The 26934-nt window shown below is 45.8% G+C and overlaps 1 protein-coding gene across 3 annotated transcripts in view; it reads right to left on the bottom strand.

Annotated features, from left to right (window-relative positions):
• The window catches only part of ADCY6 (adenylate cyclase 6), a 63268-nt gene that overhangs the window by 15746 nt on the left and 20588 nt on the right, over positions 1-26934 (bottom strand). For 2 of the 3 annotated variants that reach the window (XM_048488430.1, XM_048488429.1), the window contains exons 7-15: positions 26297-26424; positions 22017-22175; positions 19384-19525; positions 19032-19160; positions 6760-6785; positions 5969-6116; positions 3529-3626; positions 1459-1576; positions 493-609 (exon numbers count right to left, since the gene is read on the bottom strand). In XM_048488430.1, coding sequence (XP_048344387.1) covers positions 493-609; positions 1459-1576; positions 3529-3626; positions 5969-6116; positions 6760-6785; positions 19032-19160; positions 19384-19525; positions 22017-22175; positions 26297-26424 — 1065 coding nt within the window. The remainder of the gene's footprint in view (positions 1-492; positions 610-1458; positions 1577-3528; positions 3627-5968; positions 6117-6759; positions 6786-19031; positions 19161-19383; positions 19526-22016; positions 22176-26296; positions 26425-26934) is intronic. The other variant, XM_048488431.1, reaches the window with a different exon arrangement.

Here is a 26934-nt window from a genome sequence, read left to right as displayed (position 1 = left end):
TCTGGATTGGACGGTGAGTCTCTAAAACAGGGGTCTGCAAGCTGCGGCTCTCCAGATGTTCATGGACTACAATTCCCATCAGCCCCTGCCAGGATGGCCAATTGGTGTACATCTGGAGAGACCCACGTTGCAGACCCCTGCTCTAAAATAACACAGGGCTTCTGTTTGGTTGAGCTGTTGCAGACTGACAAAGTGACCCTCCTGAAATCATTCATCAGGCTTTTGCAATGCCTTTTTTGTAATGCCTGCCATATCTGTGTCCTCCCTTTCTCATCGGGACAAGTCAAAGGAGTGTGTTCAATACAGACAACAATGCTTCTTTCAAACAGTGTTTAGATCTCTTCAGAAACTACAGCTAAAGTAAATTCCATGAACTTTTGAGATTTGATCAGAACTTAATCTGGGTCAACCTCTGGCAGCAGAAGTCTGACTGCAAGATCTTACAGACAGGTCCACCTCAAGCTTATTGCGCCTCCCTATGCACCCCCATACCATGTTGATGAAGGCAGAGGCAAAGACCAGCAGAATTGCCGCCACACCAGTGATCGTGCTGTTGGTTCGAGACTGGATGATCTTGCGGGACAGCTGCTGCAAAGTGACTGGAAAGGGCTGTAGGGAGTTGAGAGAGAAGGGTGAGACGAAGGGCCCCTGAAATTACTATTCTCCCCACCTCCCCGGTGAAGAATCTGGAATTGGCATGTTTCATAGCAATGAAACATGAGTGAGTTTCGCATCTACCTCTCCCAACCCAGCTAAGAACTAGGTGCCAAACCCATGGCAGACCTTAGAGAAATAAAGCAATTTTGTAGCTGGGATGGGGGTGGTGAGCAAAGGAGGAAATTATGGGGAGAACAAGGCTTTGAGTTACAACAGGCTAGTGCAAGTCAGTGGGATACTCGTCACATGGTTCACACATGCAGGAAAATGAGATGGGACTGGAGTATACCATTTCAGACTGCAGGTGGGAGATTCTAGTTTTGAATATTCCTTTCAATTAAGGGAAAGTCCACTCAAACTAGTAAATCAAGAAGAAAGCACATCAAGCAAAGAGAGTGGGTATACCTGTTTTCCTATTTGCACAGAGTTTTTGACACAAAAATCAGTCTGAAGCAGCATGGTAAAGTCTAAAATCTCATTCTACAACATGAATGGCATTTTCCTCAGATACACTTCCTGGTCTGATTTGCTCACTAAGAGCAACTCAGGGATTCTGTTCCTGCTGCTGGCTACAGACCTGCCTTGACGTTCCTCATCTTGCCTCCCCTGCCCCCCAGCTTGACAAGAAGCCAGATCTGGAAGGGAACCAAGCTTCCCAGAGGCAGGGAAGGAACCATAACAAAAACTGTCCGCTCCTTCTGAAATCTGTCTGAATTATGCCCACTTTAGGTGAAGGAATGTGCCAAGGGCTGGAAGAAGCAAAGTCAGTGGATTCCATGGGACAAGTCAAGGGTCACTCACACAGGGGTCCCAATGAACTGAGTCACTCACGCCAAGGCAGGAGTAGATGGCGCAGACAAACAGGATGGTGGCCAGGGTGACGAAGATGCTGATGTAGGCGGCGAGCATCAGAGGGGAGCTGCGGGAAGAGGGGGCAAGATCAGTCTCACCAACCAAAAATACTACCATATTTATTTTACTACCTGCTTTTTTACCACGTCGATACGGTGCATTATGTAATTGCAGTGGGACCATTTTTATGATCTTTCGTTCTGGATACAATAAGAGGCATGAATTTAAACAGCCCTAGTACATAATGGTTGGTCTGTGCTCCCTCCCTTGAATCGTTCTCCTATTTTCAGGGCCAGCTTTATTTGAGGATCCCATCCACAGCAGAACCCTCTGCCAGAGAAGTTGATCCCGTGAGACTTCATATCCCAGCAGTTTCCCTCCATGTTCTCCTCTTTCACTCTGAAATACTCCCTCTCAAAACCACGCATTTCATCAGTTTAGTTTAATGAGCCCTGCCTACAGTGCCAACTCATTGCATTTGCAGTGGGCTAAAGGTTATTTCTAATCTGACTGATCACTTGTGGCTTACCACCAATTCAGAAGGAGCTGCACTTCTCTACACTATTATCTTTAGGTTTTCCCCTCTGGTGCGTCTAGAGAGTCAGGGGCTTCCTTCATTAGAAATAGGTGGAAGGAGATGCTGCATTTCTGCTGATAGCAAACATGATGTGCATTGTGAAAATCTGTATGAGGACACAATTGTGCTCGGGCTGGCAGGCTTCAATCCTACACCTTCTTTCCACACTTTTCATGGCAGAGGTGGTCCTCTGTTGTGGAACTTGTCCTTCTCATACGTGGTGCTTTTGGGCTCATTGAAAGACATTTGTCTTGTGCAAATAGAAGCATCTATTGCCAGAGAAGCCAGGGGAACATGTGGGGTCAAATGTCTCCTGGCTGTGGCCATTACAAATAATTTTATTATGGCCACAAGGCCAGCAAAAAGAAAACAAAAGCAGATTCAATTTATACATATGTACAAAAATCCACAATGCAATACCCATACCCCAAAGAAGCATCAATTTACAACACTGTTACAGTCACCATCATCTAGTACTGCTCCCTGTCTTAACATAGATCTGTGTTTATTGTATACTAACATACAAAATTTGGCTATCTGCAGAGATATAAAAGAAACCTGGTCTTCCAATAAAATTCTTGTAAGAGCTAAATCAGAGTCAACTACGATTGGATTAGTATAATTAATTAACAATGGTTGGATTAACGACATCCTTTCTCCTTTATGGAGCTCACCATGCAGTAGGATGTGTGACATGGAGTCCACTTCTCCTGAATTGCAAACACATACCCTCCTGGATCGTGGGATTTTTTGAAATCTTCCCGCTAAATTGGCTGATGGAAAAGCATCGAAACGAGATCCTGCATGTGCTAGTCTTGTCACATCCTCCCTATGTTGGGCATGCTTGATTGCAGGGGAGTACAGTACCGCCCAGGGGGACATATGGGGTCAAATGTCCCCAGGCTCTGGCCATTTAGCCACGTGGGGGATGGAAAATCGCCCCCCCTCCTCCCCCCGGGTTCATACACTGACTTCAAGGCCTGGTGGAAAAAACGTTGTTTGGTGGGGGAGGGCTGTCGCCCATATGGACTAGGGCATGGGGGGCAGAAAGATTTTGCACCAGGCTACATTTTCCCTAGATACAGCTCTACCTATAGTTATACAATATAATGAACAAGTCTGCTAAAGAGGGATAGTGGGACACTTGCAAGTAGGGTTGCCAATAGGGCTGGAGGGAAAAAACCCTGCCCCTATAGTAGGGAAGTTATTTACTAGGTGATGTTATTCCAATTCATGTTATGAAAAGCTTCAGCTGCCCATTTCCACATATTAAGCCTCTGTTAAAGGGACAGAACATTTGTTTCCCTAGACTGCTGCCAACACTACTTGCAATATGTATATATGCAATGCTTGTATTGTCATAGGTATGCTACCCATCAACATGCAAGTGCACATTTGCAGAAAAAGGACACAGTGAACATATTCCTACATGTGTCACTTACTGAGGGAAGATGACAATCTGGATACAACAAATGAAGCAGAAGACGAGCACAGTGCAAGCCACGTAGCCCCCAAAGCGAGTGTCCACCTTCTTGGAATACTGCAGTGTTGAAAGGAAAGAAAAAGGAAGTTATTCTAAGGGGTTGTGGCCATCACTGAAGAGCAACAACAAGAAGAAGAGTTTGCAGTGGTGTTCCTGCCTAGGGACAGGGGGTACCCTTTGTCCCCGGGCGCCTCCCATTTGGTCACATGGGGGGGCGCCAACATTTCAGGGTCGTTGGTGTGTTTTTTATTTTTTAAGTGTTTTTCACGTTCGGGCCTGCAAGGGGTGCAGTTTTAAGGCTAGCGGCACCAAAATTTCAGGGTACCATACAGAGACTGTCCTGATGATACCACCCAAATTTGGTGATGTTTGGTTCAGGGGGAGCAAAGTTATGGACCCCCAAAGGGGGCGCCCCCATCCCCATTGTTTTCAATGGGAGCTAACCTGAAATGGGGACTACCCATTTGAGGGACCATAACTTTGGTCCCCCTGAACACAACGTCACCAAACTTGGGTGGCATCATAAGAATAGTTAACAGATGATATCCTGAAAATTTGGTGTCACTAGCTTTAAAAATACACCCCTTCCAGGCACCCCAATAAATTTGCCCAAGATTCTTTGTTTTGCAGTGACTTTGCTCCATTGTAGCCAATGGGGAATTTCTGAGTGTGTAGGCAGGCTGCACATTTTTGAAGATAGAGACACCAGACTTTCAGGGTGGCTCCAGGAGGGCCTCCTGGTAATAGCATCCAGGTTTGGAGACCTTTGCTTCTGGGGGTTCAATTTTATGGGCCCCCAAAAGGCTTATTTTGTTTCCCCGTTCCTGCACATGAAAGCCTGTGGGCTGAGTTCTCTCAGAACTCTCTCAACTCCCCCCACCCCACTCCAGAAGCAAAGCTCACCAAGCTTGGATGCTATTACTCAAGGCCTCTTGGAGCCACCTTGAAAGTCTGGAGCCTCTATCTTCAAAAATGTGCAGCCTGCCTCAGAAATTCCTCATTAGCTACAATGGAGCAGTCACTGCAAAACAAAGAATCTTGGGCAAATTTCTTGGGGTACCTGGAAGGGGTGTATTTTTAAAGCTAGTGACACCAAAATTTCAGGATATCATCTGTTAACTATTCTTATTATGCCACCCAAGTTTGGTGAAGTTATGTTCAGGGGGACCAAAGTTATGGTCCCTCAAATGGGTAGCCCCCATCTCAGGTTAGCTCCTATTGAAAACAATGGGGATGGGGGCATTCCATTTTGGGCATCCATAACTTTGTTTCGCCCAAGTGAACCAAAGAGAGATTGCCAAACTCGGGTGGTAATTACCAGGGCAGTCTCTGGATGATGCCCTGAAATCATAGTGCCACTAGCTTTAAAAATACACTCCCTGCAGGCTGAAAAAACACCAAAATACCCCCCAAAACCCAAATACCTTGCATTCGCATTTGTTCATATTTGGGCAGGACATAATTGGACAATTTTTGTCTGAATGGGCCCAAATTTGCCCAGATACCAGCCGAATCTGCTATTTGTTTCATCTGAATCTCCAACCCTCAAAAGTGATGCTGTTTCAGCATTGAGACTAATTAAACAGCATCACTTTCTACCCTTATTTAACTAGGGACCACAGATTCTCCCCTTTAAGGTGGATTTAAAAGAAGAATCTGAGCTCTCTAGTTTAAAACAACTACTGAAAGTGATGCTGCTTCTAGGTGGATTCCACTGGAGGTGTTTTGTGAGAGATGATGCTGACATTTGCCTGGTAAAATGTTTTGCTGGGGGTGATTTGTGAGAGATTTACATGCTTAATACCCACTTGCACTGGCTTGGAGTTGTTTCTCAGGCTAACAACCTACCTCATAGGGTTGTTGTGATTAGGAAAAGAGTTGGTGGGGAGAGAGCCATGTATGTTTTGATGGGAGTGGGAGGTGTTTTGTGAGCTGGTACAAAAAAATCATTGTTTAGTCATGGTGGGGGAGGGTGGTCGCCCATATGCTGGGCGGGGGGGGGGGCAACTCAGGTTTTGTCCCCGGGCGCCAGTTTACCTAGGTATGCCCCTGAGAGTTTGGATTGATATCCCCCCCTTTCTCTCCTGTAAAGAGACTCAAAGGGGTTTACAATCTCCTTTCCCTTCCTCCGCCCACAACAAACACCTTGTGAGGTGGGTGGGGCTGAGAGAGCTCTGAAGAACTGTGACTAGCTTAAGGTCACCCAGCTGGCATGTGTTGGAGTGCACAAGCTAATCTGGTTCCCCCAGATAAGCCTCCACAGCTCAAGTGGCAGAGCGGGGAATCAAACCCAACCAGACTAGAGTGCACCCGCTCTTAACCACTACACCACGCTGGCTCTCTTTCTTCCTGATGCTCAGTTTTGGAATTTAGAGGCTCTAATAGCAAAAGGAACACACCTTTCTCTCCAACTCTGGTTTCTGGAAAGTGAGCAAGAAGCGTTTAACATGATCCTTGCGCAGCTGGTCAATGCTTCGGGCATCAATGGCCCGGCCCAGAAACTCATCCACCTCATCTTCAGGGTTCAAGGCTTCCTGTGTACTTCGGCTGCAGAAGAGGAAGTTCCAGGTTGATAAAGAAGGAAGAGGCACAATATAGCAGTAAGACAGGCCTTCCCAATGCAGACTCAACCATCTCAATGATTTCTCACACTGCTGCAGCAGAGGATAGGGCAGTGATGGCGAACCTATGGCATGAGTGCCAGAGGTGGCGCGCGGAGCCCTCTCTGCGGGCACGCGCACACAGAGTTTGTCATGTGGTGGGCGGAAACCCCCCCCCCCCCCGCACACACACCTAGGCTGGCCTGGGCCACTGAGCATGACATGCGCGCACCACGGTGAGAAGGGAAGACTCAGCTGGCGGGCCTGGTCCCTGTGCTCTGGGTGGCTGCTGCCCAAGGGGGGGGTGGGGTGCAGAGGAGGCAGATATGCTATACAGGAACAGAGAAGTCTGTGTGGGACTTGCTGGAGGCTTGAGCGGGTGGAGCAGAGGAAGAGGGAGCCAACCAGTTTTTTCTAAACTAAAAGCTCAGTATTCAGGTTAAATTGCTGTGTTGGCACTTTGTGATAGATAAGTGGGATTTGGGTTGCAATTTGGGCACTCAATCTCAAAAAGGTTCGCCATCACTGGGATAGGGGCTAATCTCCCCAACACCAGGACTCCAAAACAGTGATAATGTGAAGGCACTTACTTGTCTTTACTGGAGTCATCAATCCCCTGAGGTAGAAGAATAGAGAAAGAGAAATTAAATTTTCTTGCGCTGAAGTGCTAACAAGCAGATGGAGTAATTGCATAATACAAAGGTAATTGTCAAAGCACATTTTCATATTCCCATGCACATGCACACACATTTTACAGAGAAGTGTCCAAAATGCAGGAATTGCTGATGGCTGCAAGAGGGTATCATAAATCCTACACAGATCTAGTGATGGAAGGTATACAGTTACACTAAAGAATAATGGCTATCACAACCATCCATGCATGGAAGTCACAGAAAGTTTTTCCACTTTCACCTCTGTTCCTGCAGCCCTTTGTGACCCCCACAAAGATCATCCCTGAAGTTGTGAGAGACAGCATGGTGCAGTGGTTAAGAGCGGTGGAATCTAATCTGGAGAAGGTGTCTGTTGCGGGGAAAGGAAGGGAAAGGAGTTTGTAAGCCATCTTGAGTCTCCTTACAGGAGAGGAAAGGGCGAAATAAATCCAAACTCCTCCTCTTCTTTAGGTTCTAGGGTCCACAGGGAAGAAAAGCCATGCAGATTGGGAGGCTACACTGAGGAAGAACAAGAGGATGAAACAGACTCCTTTCCTCAATGGAACTGAACTTACACGAGAAGGAGAAATGTTGTGCCCTTGTTTTTCCTCACTTTGGACCACCATCCCAAGCTGCTATTCCTTTGCACTGACAACCCTTAGACTGATACTTTTCGGGGTCAGAAGGAGCTTCTAGAACAGACAATGCCTTGAAAACCCCCTCAGCGTTCCATGTAGGGGATGGATAGAAGCCACTCACACCAACATGTATACCAGTGGAAACTCATGAAAATTTGTGGTCAGTTTTGTTTTGGCTCCTGGCAATGTTTCTTCTGCTTCTATTTCTCTCTTCTCACATGCTGGTCTGTGCTCTGAACTAACTCTCTGTTATCTCCTCCTGCCCCCATAGGGGGAGAATGGCATTCAGCCTTTGGGGCCGGGGTGGACTTGGCTACAAACCCAAGGAGCTGCAGAGCTCTTTCTCTCTTCTCACACTCACAATAGTTCCCTTCACAGAGAGCCTTACCAAGGCAGGCACACTAAACCTATCTGCTTACTTGTTAACCGGTTAATGTTCAACTTAAGGGTGTGCTGACTGGGTGGGAAGAAGCCCCAAAGAAAGTTTGAACTGCTCCTAGAGCAGGGGTAGGGAACCTGCGGCTCTCCAGATGTTCAGGAACTACAATTCCCATCAGCCTCTGTCAGCATGGCCAATTGGCCATGCTGGTAGGGGCTGATGGGAATTGTAGTTCCTGAACATCTGGAGAGCCGCAGGTTCCCTACCCCTGTCCTAGAGAAAGGAGTAGTTACACAGATGGTCTGGGCCTTCATCTTGTCCACACTGTACCCCGCCCCCATCCCGCCGCTTCACCAGACAGAGGTTGCTGCTTACCCCACAGTTATGTTATGTAATTTAAGTATTCTGCTCTCCCTGTGGAAGGTTGGCAGGAGATAAAATGACCCCAAACTGCTGCTGAGACCTACCCACTGACCACCACAACAAGCAAGGCCCTTGGTACAACTAGGCTCCTGTATTATTTATGTATGTAGTACATTTTTATTCAATCTTTCTCCAAAGAGCTCATAGTAGCATACATCATTCATCCTGCCTTCATTTTAATCCTCAATGACAACCACCCCATGAGGTAGGTTATGTCAAGAGCCAAAGGCCACCCAACAAGATGGAGTTGGGATTTGAATCTGCATCTCACAGTTTCCAGTCCAACACTCTGATTACTACACCAGCCGACTGACAATAGTTGCTGTGACCAAAAGGAAGTGCCAGAGGGTACTACAGCCATCAGAACAACAGCAACTGCAGGCTACTAAGGAGCCATGCCATACTAAGAACTGCCAACTGGTGGCATAGTTGCCAACACCACACCAGTGAAAGATCCTCAGAAGCAAACCATGGCAACCAGTGCCAAGCTACCAAAATCCACTAAGCAACCAATGCCATAGCAACAAAGTGCAACCTAGCAACCAACAATTAACTGCATCCATAGCAATAAAATGACATGAGACCAAGGACTGTCACTTAGCAACCAGCAAATTGTGGAACTATGGTAAAGCATTTGTTAAAACAGGAGCCTTAGAATTTTAATCTTCAAAAATCTAAAATTATGCAAATTCAAAATTGCAAGCCATTTTGCATAATATACTTCATTTGCATTTCACTCCATCAGAATGGGTATGAGGAAAATAATAAATGTATGTTTTCTTCTACCAAAGATGGGAATAAGTCAAGGTGGGATGTGTCCCAAAGACTAAGAAAACCTTATTTTCCTGGGATTTAAGTGATTACTTTCTGTGTGCATGAGTGCATTTGTAGCTAGTTTTGATTTTTTTTTCATTTAATTGCCTGGGCTTTTACCAAACCAACTGTGTTTATATTCTGCCACTTTTTTCCTGCTGCAAAACTGTCTTTGCATCTTTAACAGCTGTCGGTTTTACTATTTTAATGTAGCTACTGCTGCAGATTACTTGTTGCTAATTTTACCAATCACCAACGTTTTTTTCCTTATGCGCTGGTATGAGACCTCACAGGTACTCAGACAGATAAAGGCTGGAATGATGTTCCAAATTTCTAGGCAACAGCTTTCATACATACTTAAATCTCCAGATAGTAATATTAAATTTCTAAAGGCATAGAACACTTGGCAAATGGGTTTTCTGGAGCTAGCAACAAGCAGACAGACAGAAACAGAAGAGAAAATCCAGACACTACCATAGTTAGGACTGCATTCAGATAACACACTCAAATCACACTTTATAAACGGCAGTTTGATTAAACCAAAGTTTGCCAACTGCAGCTCTAACTATGGGCTAAAAACCATGATGCTCAACAACATCCTAGCTTGTGAATCCTGGTTTTGATTAGTTGCTTATGTCAGAATGCAGGAAACCTGGTTTAATTCCACCACCAGGGCACAAGATCACAACTATAGTGACAAAAACAAACAAACAATAAGACCACCAGAAAAAAGACTCTGCTACACATCATTGGCTGCTCTGTTTGTGTACTAAGGAAGCTCACTCTTATTCAGAGTAGTGTGTAGGCTGGCCGTATGTGCTAATCCAAACTAATCACTTCAGCTCTGGTCAGGTTCTATAATGAAACTGGTGACACTCAACAATAAGGGGCCTTAGTGTTACAGGATTTTGAGAGACACCTGACTACATTGGATGAATACAAATCCCTGTGCACCCAAGAGTGCTTGAATAACTTTCTAGAGAGTTTGCAGAGCCTTTGCCCATCATCTTTGAGTCTTCTTAGAGGACAGGGGATGCTCTACTAGACTAGAGGGGAGTAAATATTATCCCCATCTTCAAAAAGCCAGGAAGGATGACCCAAGGAAACTATAGGTCAGTCAGTCTAATTTTTGTCCCAGGGAACATATTAGAGCTGATTTTAAAGGGGTCAGTATGTGAGCATCTGAAGAATAACGCCATGATCCAGGGAAGTCAGCAAAGATTTGTCAGCAACAGGTCCTGCCAGACCAATATCATTTCCTTCTTTATTCAAGTGATGGGCTTACTGGAGTATATAAGACACCATTGAGGTGATTTACCTACGTATCCATAAAGCTTTTAGCAGGGTTTCCTATGATGTTCTGATGTGTAAACAGGACGACAGTGGACTGCCCTCTATTTTATGTATTTATTTTATTATATACATTGCCCTTCCCAGTTAAAGCCAGGCTCAAAAAGGCTAACACCCATATTTAAAACACAATCTTAAAACTCCATCAATTAATTATTAAGACATTCCAATATATAATAATGACTCAGATGGTGATTTGATCATACATTAGCCACATATCAATCCCAGCTCTTACCTTAGTTTTACAAATCTTGTTGGTGAGAGAGGGGTTGTAGACTTGGGAATCAAGGTTATACAGTTTTGGACCAGGCATCCTCAGTTGTAGGCCCAGTGGAACATTTTGGTCTTATGGGCCCTGCAGAATTGATGTATATACTGCAGGGCCCTAATGTCTGCTAGGAGTGAGTTCCACCAATTGGGAGCCAGAGCCAAAAAGGCCCTGGCTCTGGTGGAAGACTGCTAAAGGTTCTTGGGGCATGGCACCACCAGTAAATTACTATCAGAAGATTGGAGGGCCCTCCACGGGTGATATGGGGAAATGTGGCCCTGAAAATACAATAGTCCCAGATTGCGCAAGATCTTAAAGGTTAGTACAAAACCTTGAAAATGATCTGGAATTCAACCAACCAGTGCAGCTGGTCCAATGTGCTCCCTCACTAGTGTCCTAGCCAATACTCTTGTGGCCACAATCTGAACTAGTTGAAGTTTTTGGGGTAGTCTCAAGGGCAGGCCAGCATAGAGCAAGTTACAGTAATCTAGCATGGTGGTGACCATTGCATGGATAACTGTGGCCAGATCAGTATAGGACAGAGAGGGTGTCAACTGTCTGTCCTGATGAAGATGGAAAAAGGCTGTTCTGGCTGTATGTATGACTTGGGCCTCCATAGACAAGGAGGACTCCCATGCTCTTTACAATAGAGGCAGGTATTAAAGTCTCACAAAGATTCCCAATTTAGCAGTTGGAATCCGCACTCTGCCACACCACCTGTTCGAGCCACAGGATCTCCTTCTTCAATGGACTTAATTTCAGCCAGCTCTGGCACAACCATCTTGCTACAGCCTCCAGACACAGAGCCAAAGTATCCAGGGCAATTGCCAGCTGGCCCTCCATCAACAGAAAGAGCTGGGTGTCATCAGCATATTGATGGCAATCCAGCCCAAAGCTCTGAACCTGCTGTGCCAGGGGCTGCATATAGATATTAAATAATACTGGAGAAAGGGTTGTTCCCTTGCAGCACCCTACAAATAAAGGGATGTAGCTGGGGCACTCCTTCCCCCAGAGCTACCTGCTGTTCCCATTCTCAGAGAAACTAGGTCAACCAATTTAAGGCTGTTCCCTGCACTCCGGCAATGGTGAGGCGGTGTGTCAAAAGGTTGTAATCAACCATGTCAAATGCTGCAGTGAGATCTAGAAGCACCAGTAGCGCTGACCCACCTCAATCCAGCTGGTGGTGGGGTTCATCTGTGATGGCAACCAGCATGGTTTCTATACTGACCGGAATGGGTCAAGGACAGATGTGTCATCCAAGAATACCTGCAGTTGTTCTGCAACTGCTCTCTCAACTATCTCACCCAACAATGATAAGTCCAAGCCTAGGTGGCAGTTGGATCAATCTAAAGGATCCAAATATGGTTTCTTTAAGAGCGGTTGTGCCACTGCCTCCTTTAACCTCCCTAGGAAAACTCCCTGCTGGAGGGAGATTGGTTATATCCAACAGGGCCTTGTACACCACTGGCTTTCACCAGTCATGAAGAACATGCATGGGGGGGGGGGGGAGTGGTTGACTTCACAATCACTAGTATCTTGCCGACATTAGCCTGCGAGAGCAAGTTGAAATGGTCCAATACGGGACCTGAAGATGGTCAAGGGGCCTCCAGCTCCTTTACTGTATTAAGCATCGCCAGAAAATCACAACGGAGCGTCTAGGATAGTCAGGCGGACAGGATAATGGTTGGAGAACCACACCCCAAGAATAGTTGTCAATAACAGGTCATCCGATTGGAGGGAGGTGAAGTGCCACAAGTCTTGGTTCTGAGATTTGCACTTTTCAATATATTTTACAAATGTTCTGGATGAGGGGGTGGATGGACTAATTAAATTTGCAAATGACATTACATTGGGAGGGGGGAGTAGTGAACACTGTGGAAGATACAGAATTCAGTGAGATCTGAATACACTGGAAAAGCAGGAGATATGAACACGATTCAATTCAGGAGGATATGAACAAGATTCAGTTCAACAAGGGTTAAGTGCAGAGTTCTACATCTGGGTAACAAAAATGAGAATCAAGCATACTAGATGGAAGGTAGACTTCTGGGTAGCAGTGTGTGTGAACATGATTTTGGGGAACTGGGAGACCATAAGCTAAATACAAGCACTTAGTATGATCCAGCAGCAAAAGGAAGGAAGGAAGGAAGGAAGGAAGGAAGGAAGGAAGGAAGGAAGGAAGGAAGGAAGGAAGGAAGGAAGGAAGGAAGGAAGGAAGGAAGGAAGGAAGGAAGGAAGGAAGGAAGGAAGGAAGGAAGGAAGGCAGGCAGGCAGGCAGGCAGGCAGGCAGGCAGGCAGGCAGGCAGGCAGGCAGGCAGGCAGGCAGGCAGGCAGGCAGGCAGGCAGGCAGGCAGGCAGGCAGGCAGGCAGGCAGGAAGGCAGGAAGGCAGGAAGGCAGGCAGGCAGGCAGGCAGGCAGGCAGGCAGGCAGGCAGGCAGGCAGGCAGGCAGGCAGGCAGGCAGGCTAATGTGATCTTGGGGTGCATCAACGGAGACATAACATCCAAGCCTCAAGAAACAATACCCCCCTGCTATATATCACATTCATCAGGCCACATCTGGAGTACTATGCACAGTTTTGAAAGCTTCACTTTAAAAAGGATAGGAACAGAATGGAGCAGGTGCAGAAGAGAGCAATGAGGAAAATCAGGGATCCAGAGACCAAGCCCTGTGAAGAAAGGCTGAGCAGAACGTTCATTCTGGAGAAAAGAAGGATGAGGGAGGACATGATTGCTCTCTTTAAGCATTTGAAAGGCTGTCACTTAGAGGACAGGCAGTTGTTTCTGCTGGCTGCAGAGGATTGGACATGCAATAATGGGTTTAAATTACAGGTGGAAAGTTACCAGCTGGATATTAGGGAAACAAATTACAGTAAGAGTAGTTCAGTAGTGGAACTGACAGCCTAGGGAGGCGGTGAGCTCCTCCTCACTGGCAATTTTTCAAGCAGCGGCTGGATGAACACTTGTCAGGGATGCTTGAGGTCCATCCTGAAGTGAGCAAGGGTTTGGACTAGATAGCCTGTATGGCCCATTTCAACTCAATGATTCTGTGACCTCAGTTCACGTTCAGTATGGCGACTGATAGTCAGATAAACAACTCCATGGACCATCAACTCCTGTGGCTCTGAGTTTTTCATTTGAAGAAGGGGAAGGAGGGAGGTATAGAAAAGAAGCATATTGAGGAGGTGACAGGAAGGAAATGAGAAACACTCAGGGGAAACAAGATTCCACCACTCCTAGAAAAGCCGAGAGGAAGAGGCGGGAGTGTTGGCTGAAGGTGATTGGCACAGCCACACAAATGCTCCCAGTAGAACAGAGAAACAGAATTTTCTCCCTTACATTAGAGAAATTTGAAGGAGGGGACTTTCTGCATCCTAATCTTCCAAACAGAATATAAATGTCAGGACTGGTAGGCAAATGCATGCCGCAGATGGATGAATAGACTGTGCCACTAGGGGCAATACCTCTAAATCCCGCCCCCCCCCCACACACACACACATGCAAGAAGACTCCCTACAAACACAAAAGCAACATAATAGGCGAAGGGCTGATCTACATCCTGTCTGCTGTCTATGCTAGCTTTCCATTCGCTGGGTATTTTCTTATCTAGGACAGCATTTTTTAATAGTGGTCTCTCTTCTGTAGTGAAATAGTCCATTCTGTCACAAACAATCCTCACCTCATTCTGTTTCCTATGCGAACACCCAGCCTCAGTGTTGCGCAGAAGCATGTCTGTATGTCACTGACAGAGCAAAAAGCTCTCACATTCAGAGGCGGTCACTCTTGAGCTGTGCGTCAAGCAAAATAAATACAAGGGCACCAACAGCATGAACTGGCCATCAACTCACAGATGCCCAGGGCATCAGTCTGAGTCACTTATCTGATGAAGCCCATTCCAACTGGTCTGTACTGGAGACAGTTAATTCTGCTGCTCCTCAGATACAACTGAGGAATTCAGATCCACCCAACAGAGAGATATGCAACAGAATTATTTGTCCTCTGAGAAGGCCCTCAGGATGAATAATTTACTCTGCTTTCCTCCTTCCAATCAGGAGGCACTCCTATATCAGCAACTCCTGCAGGAAGGCTAAGCCCTGCCCCCCTCCAGAGGCTCTTACACACTTTAAAAGCTAAACTTCTCTATTTGTTAATATAGCACATTGCCAATTTTCACCAGGGTAACATTGGATCTGCTTTCTGTGCACACAGGAGGCCCTTTTTTCCACTATACACCCCCCCACTAGCTCCTGTTCTTGTCGCTCAAGCAAAACTACCCAAAGTAATTTTGGCAAAAGGCTGCCAGGTTCTTCCTTGCCAACAGTAAATTGCATTATCAGGTGAAAGTTTGCTTCATTTCTAACCTTTTAAAAATATATCCCCCTAACAAACCCTCCTATTCTGACAACAGGGAGTATCCCACCTGTCCAACTAACAACAAAAGGGGATTTATCACCTGGTTTTCTCATGGGAGGGACAGCACAGGCAGTTGGTAAGACCCAGGATTAGGAACTCTCTGGTAAATCTGCTTCTTCCTTTCTTTGTAAATCTGAAGACAAAACAGTGCAAGGCAGGGCCCTCCCATGTTGTACCATTTCAGATTGTCAAGGAAGAAGAACCTAGTTCTATCTCAATACTCCTAACACCAGAGATTACCAACTTTTTCTTTAATGAGCAACCTCTGAGAAATGAAAAATATCCAGAGTTACTCCTTCATCCTAGCATGTCTCCAAATTTTGTTCTGTCCTAGAAACATAATATGAGCCTGGTTGTTGTAGGCTTTCCAGGCTGTGTGGCCATGGTCTGGTAGATCTTGTTCCTAATTTTTCACCTGCATCTGTGGCTGGCATCTTCAGAGGTGTATCACAGAGAGAAGTGTCCACTGTGTCCAGTGTGTAACACTTCTCTCTGTGATACACCTCTGAAGATGCCAGCCACAGATGCAGGCGAAATGTTAGGAATAAGATCTACCAGACCATGGCCACACAGCCCTGAAAGCCCGCAACAACCAGTTGAGTCCGGCTGTGAAAGCCTTCAACAATACATCATGAGCCAACCACAAGAAATGAAAATTTTGGAATCTCAGCTAAAGAGTACAGAGAAAACTCTCATAGAATAAAAGACTTTTTAAAAAAGTCTAGAGTGGATCTTTATCCAATATTTTTCTTGTTTTTCTAGATGATATTTGAGGTAAGCTTCCAGGTGCTCACCAGCTATTTTGGAGATCTTTGTCCTCATAAGTCAGGGGTCTGCAACCTGCGGCTCTGCAGATGTTCATGGACTACAATTCCCATCAGCCCCTGCCAGCATGGGATTTGTAGTCCATGAACATCTGGAGAGCTGCAGGTTACAGACCCCTGTCATAAGTACTCTGGAGAGGCGGCTAGGCTACAATTCTTATTACCAACATGCTGTCTTGAAATGAGAAAGGAATGGGGAAGAGGAAATTCATACACAGACTTCCTTCTGAGTAGGTACAATCCTAGGAGGGATGCTTATTTCTGAATGTGTCGATCAGCCCTATTATTCTTGCCTATCAAAACGACCCCCTCTTTCCGGCAGCTTGCTTTTTCTAGGCCTGGTACAAACTTGTAACTTGGTCCCCCTCCATAAAACTATACAAATAATAAAATGCCCTGGTGATAGGGTGGTCAACTCCAGGTTGGGAAATTCCTAGAAATTTGTGCATGTAGCCTTGCCAGGGTGGGATCTAGGGAGGTGAGAGACCTCAGTAGGGTCTAATGCCATAAAGCCCACCTTCCAAAGCAGCCATTTTCTCTGGGAAACTGATTTCTGCAGTTGAGATCAGCTGCAATCAGGAGATCTCCAGATCCCATCTAGAGGCTGGTGACCCTACCTGAAGCTCAGACCAGACCCCACATGGACCACAAGGCCACATGAAGCACAGAAGCATTTGTTCTGCTCTGAAGCAGCAAGGTCTGAATTATGAGAAAGGTGGCGGTGTTATTTGCTTTTCCAGCTGCTAAGATCAGGAGCAAACTGGGGCATGTTACGTGTGCAGTTTTATTTCCTGTAACCTTAAGAACATAAGAACATAAGAACAAGCCAGCTGGATCAGACCAGAGTCCATCTAGTCCAGCTCTCTGCTACTCGCAGTGGCCCACCAGGTGCCATTGGGAGCTCACATGCAGGATGTGAAAGCAATGGCCTTCTGCGGCTGTTGCTCCTGAGCACCTGGACTGTTAAGGCATTTGCAATCTCAGATCAAAGAGGATCAAGATTGGTAGCCATAAATCGACTTCTCCTCAATAAATCTGTCCAAGCCCCTTTTAAAGCTATCCAGGTTAGTGGCCATCACCACCTCTGTGGCAGCATATTCCAAACACCAATCACACGTTGCGTGAAGAGTGTTTCCTTTTATTAGTCCTAATTCTTCCCCCCAGCATTTTCAATGAATGCCCCCTGGTTCTAGTATTGTGAGAAAGAGAGAAAAATTTCTAGATTTCTAGATTTCAATCATATTCCCCTCAGACGTCTCCTCTCCAAACTAAAGAGTCCCAAACGCTGCAGCCTCTCCTCATAAGGAAGGTGCTCCAGTCCCTCAATCATCCTTGTTGCCCTTCTCTGCACTTTTTCTATCTCCTCAATATCCTTTTTGAGATGCGGCGACCAGAACTGAACACAGTACTCCAAGTGCGGTCGCATCACTGCTTTATATAAGGGCATGACAATCTTTGCAGTTTTATTCTCAATTCCTTTCCTAATGATCCCCAGCATAGAGTTTGCCTTTTTTTCACAGCTGCCATGCGTTAGTTCACATTCCCATGAAATCTATCAACTAAGGCGGCCCAAATCCCTTTCCTGGTCTGTGACCCGATAGCACTGACCCTTGTAGCCTTGTATGTTGAAGTTTGGATTTTTTTGCCCCTATGTGCATCACTTTGCATTTTGCTACATTGAACTGCATTTGCCATTTCTTAGCCCACTCACCTAATTTATCAAGGTCTGCTTGGAGCTCTTCGCAATCCTTTGTGGTTCTCACCACCCTACATAATTTGGTATCATCTGCAAACTTGGCCACCACGCTACCCACCCCTACTTCCAGGTCATTTATGAATAGGTTAAAGAGCACTGGTCCCAAAAAGGATCCCTGGGGGACACCACTCCCTACATCTCTCCATTGTGAGAACTTCCCATTTACACCTTATTGTTTTGTAATTTTACGGTTATAATCCACAGGCCTTAAGGAACTGATGAATGATTTATCTAAATGTTTTGAACTGTCCTTCTCCCAATTATCCCACATCCTAACTCGTTTAGCGTACGGTTCAGTTACTTGTCTTCTGGTTACAATTCAGGGTGCTGGGATTACTTGCAATGGCCTCAAAAAAGTAAGAAGAGTTCCGGTAGATTAGTGTCCTAGCCCAACATCATATATCCAGTTGTGGCCAGTCATAGGACAACTACAAAGGGTATCCCATTATAGAATGCCCTCCTGATGACGCTGACACCCATAGTGGGCCTGGCCACCGCCTGCCTTCCGCCCTTCTAAGGGGAGACATAGCGAGGCCTCTTTGCAGTGCCCATCCCGGGCAGCAATGGCGGGCCCCACTAATTCAGGGCCGCTCTTCCTTAGACCTCTGTTCGAGATGGTATTCTGTCAATCGCGTCTTATTGTTTTTCTTGTTTTTTATTTGGATCATATCTGCTATACTGGTTTTATTGGTAATAATGTTTTGAAATGATTGTTCACGCTGTTCTCTTTTGTATGCTTTTTGATGTTGGTGGAGTTATTTTATGCTGGTGGGTTTCCCCCCCAGTATTTGAGCTATTTTTGTGGCTTCTGCAATTTAATCAAAGCATCAATGATCAAATATTTTATATTACGAACCTTGCTCACAGGCAATACGTTAAGCATTGTACTACAAGCCAAAAACTACATGCAGAAATTCTAATTACAGAAAATTTTGAATATAGCTACAGGAATCTGGACCTTTTGCTGGTCAATACAGCCTAAATCAACAGCTTAACTGAAACACAACAACTTAAAATACACACATCATACATACATCACACACAAACACTAAGTCCTGCTCATGCCAGAGGATACAAAGGGGAAGCTGGCCATGTACTGAAGCCATTGAAAGCTAGTACAAAGGTGGTCACCATGTACCATGGAAATAAACCCTTGCAGGACTTCTTTCCTTTACTTTGAAGTTCAAAAATATCATATGGAAAGGTACAGAAAATGACCCTTGGAGTAATTTCAAGGTCCTACAAGCAAACAAGAGACATACCCAAGAAAAAGAAGTCACTGCTCCTATTCCATCTACCTGTCCAGATGTACAGCCAAGCATGCTCTCTCTGGCTCTGGCTAGCACTCACCATCTGACGAAAGGCCTTTGAGTCCCTGGTCCGGGGGAATGAACGCTCAGGCACCCAACGAGGTACCAGACCCTCTGTGGAGTTGGCCTGGGCCCGCTGCAACTTGGCTAAAATGGCCTTCTCTTCTTTCTGTTGACAAGCAGCACAGGACACAGAGGTAATTTTTTTAAAAAGAGCAACAGAAAAATCCCTTTGGTACCACCCCCTTCTGTTTCAACTTTTGACAATAGGATATTCACCCTTTCCATGAACCATACTCGGAGTAGAGAGCCAGTGCCTTGTAGAAGGACACCAAGGTTTTCCATCCATACATTAATGCAAAATACTGTCACCCAACCACAACTGGACTCACTCGTTTCTGGCTGCAACCCACGATGAAGAAGGTCTCGATGTTATGTTCTTTAAGGTAGGCATTCCGCTCACCCCCCTGTCCAGGTTCCACTTCATAGTCCCCATTCAGGTACTGCAGTGTTGCCCGTGTAATATGGATCCGCCTGTTGCAAGAAAATACACATGCAAACAGCTGATGCTGCCTTATACTCGACACACAGGACCATTTAACTCAGTGTGTACTCTGACAGGCCGTGGCTCCCCAGTGTCCCAGGCAGAGATGGTCTTTTCCTCCTTGAAATGGGAGATGCTAGAGGCAGAACCTAGGACTTCCTGTATGCATAGCACAAATTCCACCAGGGAGCCACAGCAGCTCTTCCTTTTCAACCACAGAACTCTGCCACTCAGCCATCCCACTTCGTGGATCACATTTCTCACCCGTTACCAAACCAACCCTACGAAGAGCCACACTTGTTGCTGCACCTACTGTGAAACATCTATCATGTATCAGGATGCAAAGGATGGGCAACAGAAAAGCAGTCTGCTTTGGGTGGGCAAGACAGGGAAGGAGCAAGAGGTTGGGAACTGATAGCTAAATGGCTCAGATGGAAAGATCACAACAGGGACACAAGCCAAAGAAAGTCTTTGCTGGGAAGTGGAGCAGCTTCATGAACAGGGTGTGTGTGTGGTGTGGGGTGTGTGTGTAGTACAATGACTTCTGCACAACTAAGGTCCACTGAGCTACAAAAACAAAAGAGTTGCTTAAATGACATCAGAGTCACATGCCAGGAAGAGGAGAAGCCAGAATGATGGCTTCACTGATGCCAAGACCAAGACTGCAGGCAACACTCCAAGAGAGCCAAGACCAGGAAACACAGACTGAATACCAGAAGGTGTACCACTGTGAGCAAAATACCAAGAATCAGAACTAATGAATAATTCTGCCCAATACTGAGTTCCCTCACCTCAAAATACTGCTGCTCTCAGTGTGCACAGAAAGAGGCAGAAGGCATGGTGACTTTGCTCTTTAGAAGAAGAAGAAGAGTTTGGATTCATATCCCCCCCTTTCTCTCCTATAGGAGACTCAAAGGGGCTGACAATCGCCTTGCCCCTCCCCCCTCACAACAAACACCCTGTGAGGTAGGTGTGGCTGACAGAGTTCCGAAAAGCTGTGACTAGCCCAAGGTCACCCAGCTGGTGTGTGTGGGAGTGCACAGGCTAATCTGAATTCCCCAGATAAGCCTCCACAGCTCAAGTGGCAGAGCAGGGAATCAAACCTGGTTCCTTCAGATTAGAATGCACCTGCTCTTAACCACTATACCACTGCTGCTTGCAGTAGTACTTGCATACATGTGCTTGCAGTAGGTTCTTCCAAAAGCCTGCAAAACATTGGTAGCTCTATAGAGGCTCACAGTTCAACAGGCAGGACTCCATGATCCACCTGAGGGTCCTAACCGCTGGCCTAGCAGAAAGAACAAAGGCAAGAGTGGTTTGAGCTAAAGAGCAGGGGTCAAATATCCCCAGGCTGCGGCCATTCAAACATGTGGGGTGCATAAAATTGCCCCTCTTCCTCCACCCGACCCCAGATCCACTGACTTCAAGACCTGGTGCAAAAAAACAATTATCTGGTCGTGGTTGGGGAGTACAGTGCCCATATGGGGGTGGGGGCACAGAAAACTAAGATTTTACACTGGGCTAGATTTTTCCCTAGAAACGCCTCTGCTAAAGAGAGATTACTGTCAGTAGGGTTGTACAATGCACAGAGCGCAAGACTGACTGGCTATAGCTGGAGTACAGAGTATCAAACACCAAAGACTGGAAATGTGCAACTAATGCAAATGGTAATAGCAAAAAACCAGTGCAGAGGCTTCAGGAGAGGAAAGATAGGATGGCTGTGAGGCAAAAGTAGATATTAGCAGACCTTGATCAGAGCTGCCACATTTTATTAAAGCAGGGGCTGCAAGTTCTACGGGATCCCATGCTTCCTTGGTCAGCAAGCCTCAACTAAACCAAGTTTATGTGTGTTTGTGAGAGCGGGTTTTTGCTCCGCAGGTATGGCTCTCTTAGAAGAACCACATAAAGGTGATGGGGGCAGTCAAACAACATTGCCCTTGCCAACATTTGCTGTTGTGGAAGAATTGCTTTTAGACAGCAATGACCTCCTGAGTTCCTGGAAAACACCCATTCCTGTTCTCCATTAGTAATACTTCAGTGAAGAAAGGTGGCTACACTACTGTGAGTCAAATCTCTTGGATGGTACCAGTGACATCAGTATAAGATAAATCACAAATAAGGTATTCCCTTTTGCACTCAACTTTGCTGTTCCAGCAGCAGAGAAGCTAGACCAGGGTCCCAAACCTTTATGACCCTGTGAGCACTTTTGGAATAGGTGGAGTCAAAGGTGTTAACATAGTACTTCCAGAAAGCTTATAAAATAGCTCTCCCTCAGCTGTTAATAGCCAAGTGTCTCAACTATACCCCTGCCACAGTATATGGTGCTATCTCAGCCCACCATCTCTAACCCAAAGCCTCATCCAAATACTTCAGCAGCTATGAAGTGCCCCCTCCCCAATCATTCCCTTATGCAGAATCACATCTTATCAATACCTCAGACCCTCTGCATGCACTACCCAGCCCTGTGACAACATGACTCACCCAGCTTTTCCGCCAGCCTCCATGTGGTTGGCCAAGGTCACATCATTGGACCAGACATCGAACTGCCACTTGCGCAGCCCCAGGACTCCACAATGCACGCGCCCGCTGTGGATCCCAACACGCATGTTCACATTCACACCTGTCACCTCACGTACCAGCCTGGAAAGAAGGGAAAGGGAATAAGCATCAACACCCTGCCCCCCATCTGGTTTCTACTCACACCCTCCTCAAAGGCTAGTGAAAGACCTAAAAGAGATGCTTCCATTGGGGAAAAGGGAAACATGGACTGTCAATCTTCATGAATCTCTTAGCTCAGATATGGTGCAAAATTCCCTTGAAATCTTGAAGTGTGGGATGTAGAGACAGAAGGATACTCTCTTAAGGATTTTGCATGCATAAATAATTATGGTTCAGCTTCTTTGTCAAATAACAAATTCAGATAATCTGTACAGTGACCCTGTAAGGTAGATCAATGCATCAATCCCCATTAACACATGAGTCTATTAACATGTCCCATGGAGGAGGGTGGTAAACTGCAGTGCTGTAGTTGAAGCTCTGTTCACAACCTGAGTTTGATCCCAACCAAAGCCAGTTTCAGGTAGCCAGGGAGTCGGCCGCCCATTCTTCCAAGGTCAGTAAAATAAGAGCTCACTGGAGGAAGGGCAGGATCAAAATGTGACAAATGCACATGTCATATTGACAAGGGAAAGAAGGAAGGACAACAGTTTAGAACATAAGAACATAAGAACAAGCCAGCTGGATCAGACCAGAGTCCATCTAGTCCAGCTCTCTGCTACTCGCAGTGGCCCACCAGGTGCCATTGGGAGCTCACATGCAGGATGTGAAAGCAATGGCCTTCTGTGGCTGTTGCTCCCGAGCACCTGGACTGTTAAGGCATTTGCAATCTCAGATCAAAGAGGATCAAGATTGGTAGCCATAAATTGACTTCTCCTCCATAAATCTGTCCAAGCCCCTTTTAAAGCTATCCAGGTTAGTGGCCATCACCACCTCCTGTGGCAGCATATTCCAAACACAGAACTTTCACATCAGAATGGTGAATGGGGCTCACTGTAGGGAAGGGAAGAAAGAAATAAACTCCAGGATCAATAGACACATTTGGTCAGTACAGTACAGCAAATGAAGAAGGTCGGGGAACCTAATGTATAAATTCCTCACCATATACCAGGACAGTGAACACAGAACATTGGGGGATATACAGAAGTAGTCCAAGGGTTATGGCAAAACATACTGGCCTTCTTCCTATATACCCAATAAATGCGATAACACAGTACATCAAAGCATGTGGATAACACAGTACATCAAAGCACAGTAGATAACACAGTACATCAAAGCATGTGGAACAGAATGGTCATAGATTCAGGAATCCACTCAGCAGGCAAAAAGGCTTCATACTAGGAATCTCTAGGTCACTGCCTTAAAGGTCAGAGATGAAAACACTGCACAAATTGTTTGGCCACTAACATTAAGCAACATGACCCAATACTCCCTCGTGGCTGAAATGTGGAGACTCTGGGTAGTTTTCTTCCTCCCCATTCCATAAAATCACATACTTCTTAACTATTTCTTGAATTTGCACTTCCACATATGCAGGGTAGCCTTATACTGCGTCAGAACACTTAGTGTGTCCACTTTGATTGGCAGTGGATCTCAAGCAGTGGTCTTTTCACACTACCTACCACATTTCCTAGATCTGCATGTAAAACAGATGCTCCATTACTGAACCATGGCCCTTCCACACATGGCTCTCTGTACATTTACAGCCACCACTTTGGATTGTGCCTGTGAAGAAATATGTGGGGAGCCAGTGTGATGTAGTGGTTACAGTGTCAGTTGAGGATGTGGGAAACTCCTGTTCCAAACCCCACTCCTCTATGGAAACTTGCTTGGTGACCTTGGGCCAGTCAAACACTCTCAGCCTCGACCCTGGCAAGTACTTGTATTTGAGACCTCCAAGGAATACCAGAGATGTGACGCAGCGGCAAACAATGGCAAACCACCTCGAAGAGTCTCTTGCCTTGAAAACTCTGTGGGATAGCAATAAGTCAGCTGCGACTTGATGGCAAAAACAAAAAAAATGTGGAAATAATTGCTCAATGTGCCACTGATTGCAGGTGAATTCTGTCTACAAGAAGAAGAGTTGGACTTATATCCCCCCCTTTCTCTCCTGTAGGAGACTCAAAGGGGCTTACAAGCTCCTTACCCTTCCCCCCTCACAACAAACACCCTGTGAGGTAGCAAATAGGGTTCTTTGAGGATGGAACCTGAAACAAAATAAGCAGGAATTGGACTTGCAGCTTGGCTAGGAAAATGGTGCAGCCCCAAGAGACAAGACCCAGATGCAACTGATAGCTTGGGAAGCAGAGCAGCATGTAAAGGGCCAGACTTCTGCTGAGAAGGCTGCTCATACTGATAAGCATTCCACAAGGACCAAGCGTTTCTCCTCCAAGAACAGGAAGTCTGGGGCAGCCTCTGCGTGGTGTACGTCCTTAAGGATTTCTGTGTAGTACACGCACAGGCAGATGTTCTCAGCTTTAAAACTGCAAACGGTATGAGTTTACAAGATCTTACTCAGCACATCCTCTTATTTCAATATGCCATACTGCAAAGAACCTGAAATATATTTTGGGAAGGACACTGGTAGCAGAGGGCAAGGAAGGAAATGTGGGTAGGAGAAGACCAGAGAGTAGTAACCAAAGTGGACTCCTAGTCAATTGCTGAGTGCTCATGGTTCTGCACCTCCGGCTGACAAGAAAAGTTTTCCAATAATCTATTTTCCATAATCAAAGGACACAGAATCTTGTTGTTTTAAAGCCAACTCCAAGCACTGACATAGCATACCACAGTCTTATTCACAGAATACATTCAGCTGGGAATTCAGAACCGCTGGTGGTCTAGCAGTGCCATCCCAAAAAGAGTTTCATCATTCCAAGTGTACTGAAGTAAATAAGCACAGAACTGTTTAGGAGTGAGCAGTTGCTGACATTTTTTATGTGTATGTCCAAGAGGCTTACCGTTTACAACAGAGGGTTTACACCATCACAGTCCAAATGAAGCATTTGCATCTAAACTTGATCTCCAAAATGTGTTCCAATTCCACAACTGCCCACCCTAGTTGTTATTTCTTCATCTCTGGTAGAAAGTGCCATTTAGTAGCAGCCAACTTATGGAGAGCCCTTAGGGTTTTCAAGGCAAGAGACCAACAGTGGCAGCTCACTATTTCCTGCCTCTGTGTAGCAACCATGGACTGCTCTGGTGGTCTCCGCTTCAAGTACTAACCAGGGCTGACCTGCTTAGCTTTTGAAAGCTGGCAAGGTTGGGCAAGACTGGGCCACCCAATTGGCCATGCTGACAGGGGCTGATGGGAATTGTAGTTCATGAACATCTGGAGAGCTGCAGGTTGCAGACCCTGAATCTAACCCTTGTGGCTCCAAAGATAATGTGTGCACAATGCCCAATAAAATGTCAGGAGATAGGAAAGAGGAAGAGTGACACTAAAAACTTCCAGTGTTCAGAATCCAGGAAGTCAGCTCAATCCCCTCCTGCTACCCAAAACAAAAATAAAAATTGTTTGGGGGCAGAGACTCTCTAAGACATATCAAAGATTCAGTTCCAAAATTTGTTTTTTCTTGATACAGAACTTGGACTTTTTCCACTGCAGATCACACATCTCTAGTAATGCCACCTCAGGCCCCTTCTGCACATGCAGAATAATGCACTTTCAATCCACTTTCACAATGGTTTGCAAGTGGATTTTGCTATTTTGCACAGTAAAATCCAGCTGCAAAGTGCACTGATAAAGGATTGAAAGTGCATTATTCTGCATGTGCGGAAGGGGCATCAGATAAGCAACTATCCTGCTGAATGGGGTTTATGCAAGCATTTGAAGACAATGTAGAATTAATTCTGCTTACAGTGAACTAGTGGGTTTGACAAAACAGTAGATAGTCCAGCAGGTCCAATGCAACATGCAAAAAAACCAGAATGGCAAGTAATTGTTTATTAGGACCCACTAAGCAACACAAGACAATGTGTAAGTTTTTGAGTTCTCCAAAACTCTTCATCAGGCTGAATGTTTAACAAGCGTGTGTGTGTGTGTTTTTATATTCAGCCTGAGGAAAAATTCAAAATTTTGCACACTGTGTTATTCAGAGGAAGAACACATTAACGTTACACATCTATTGTGAACTGCGGAGCATCCAGAAGAGCGCACAATGCCTTGAAAGCCAAGTCCCTTGGCAAGCTCTCCCTCTCACACTCACGAAATGGCCTCAATCATGTCAACGCCCATCTCCACACAGCAGTGGGCGTGGTCCGCCCGTGGTTCCGGTAGCCCTGAGACACAGTAGTAGCAATCACCTAGGATCTTGATGCGGAGGCAGTGATTCTCCTGCCAAAAAGGAAAGGACAGAGTCAGCAGAAATGTAGCACCAATTGGCCTCTTCAAACTGCTCCCATCTCTTTGCTCCCTCACCTATTAATTCCCATGAGAAACCCCCTGCAAACCAATAATTACACTTATCCAGGGCAAGGATACTCTTGAAATATGGTACACCCTCAAGGAAGCTGCTTTTTCAAAACCAGGAGAAGAAACAACAGCAAAAGCCTGCATTTAACAGGGCCAATTCACATAAAATGTTTGCCACAGGTACACCGGCGGTTCCTCCATAAAGTGTGGAATGGATCAGAGTTGAGGAAAAACCGTACACTACAGAAAAAGCAACAGAGACCGCCCCCTCCAGAATGCTCTGGGGGAAATCACTGGCCTACAGTGCAAGCCTGTTTAGAGTTATTCCAGTCTGAGCTCATCAGAAACAATGGGCTTACTGGAGTAGTTCCACATGGGACTGCATTGCAAACTTCTTTCTGAGATAGCCAGGCGAGGTCAGACCAAATGCAA

This window comes from Sphaerodactylus townsendi, linkage group LG03 (genome assembly GCF_021028975.2).
Source record: "Sphaerodactylus townsendi isolate TG3544 linkage group LG03, MPM_Stown_v2.3, whole genome shotgun sequence".
In the NCBI taxonomy this organism is placed as follows: Eukaryota; Metazoa; Chordata; class Lepidosauria; order Squamata; family Sphaerodactylidae; genus Sphaerodactylus; species Sphaerodactylus townsendi.
This window is presented reverse-complemented; position numbering and strand designations above follow the sequence as displayed.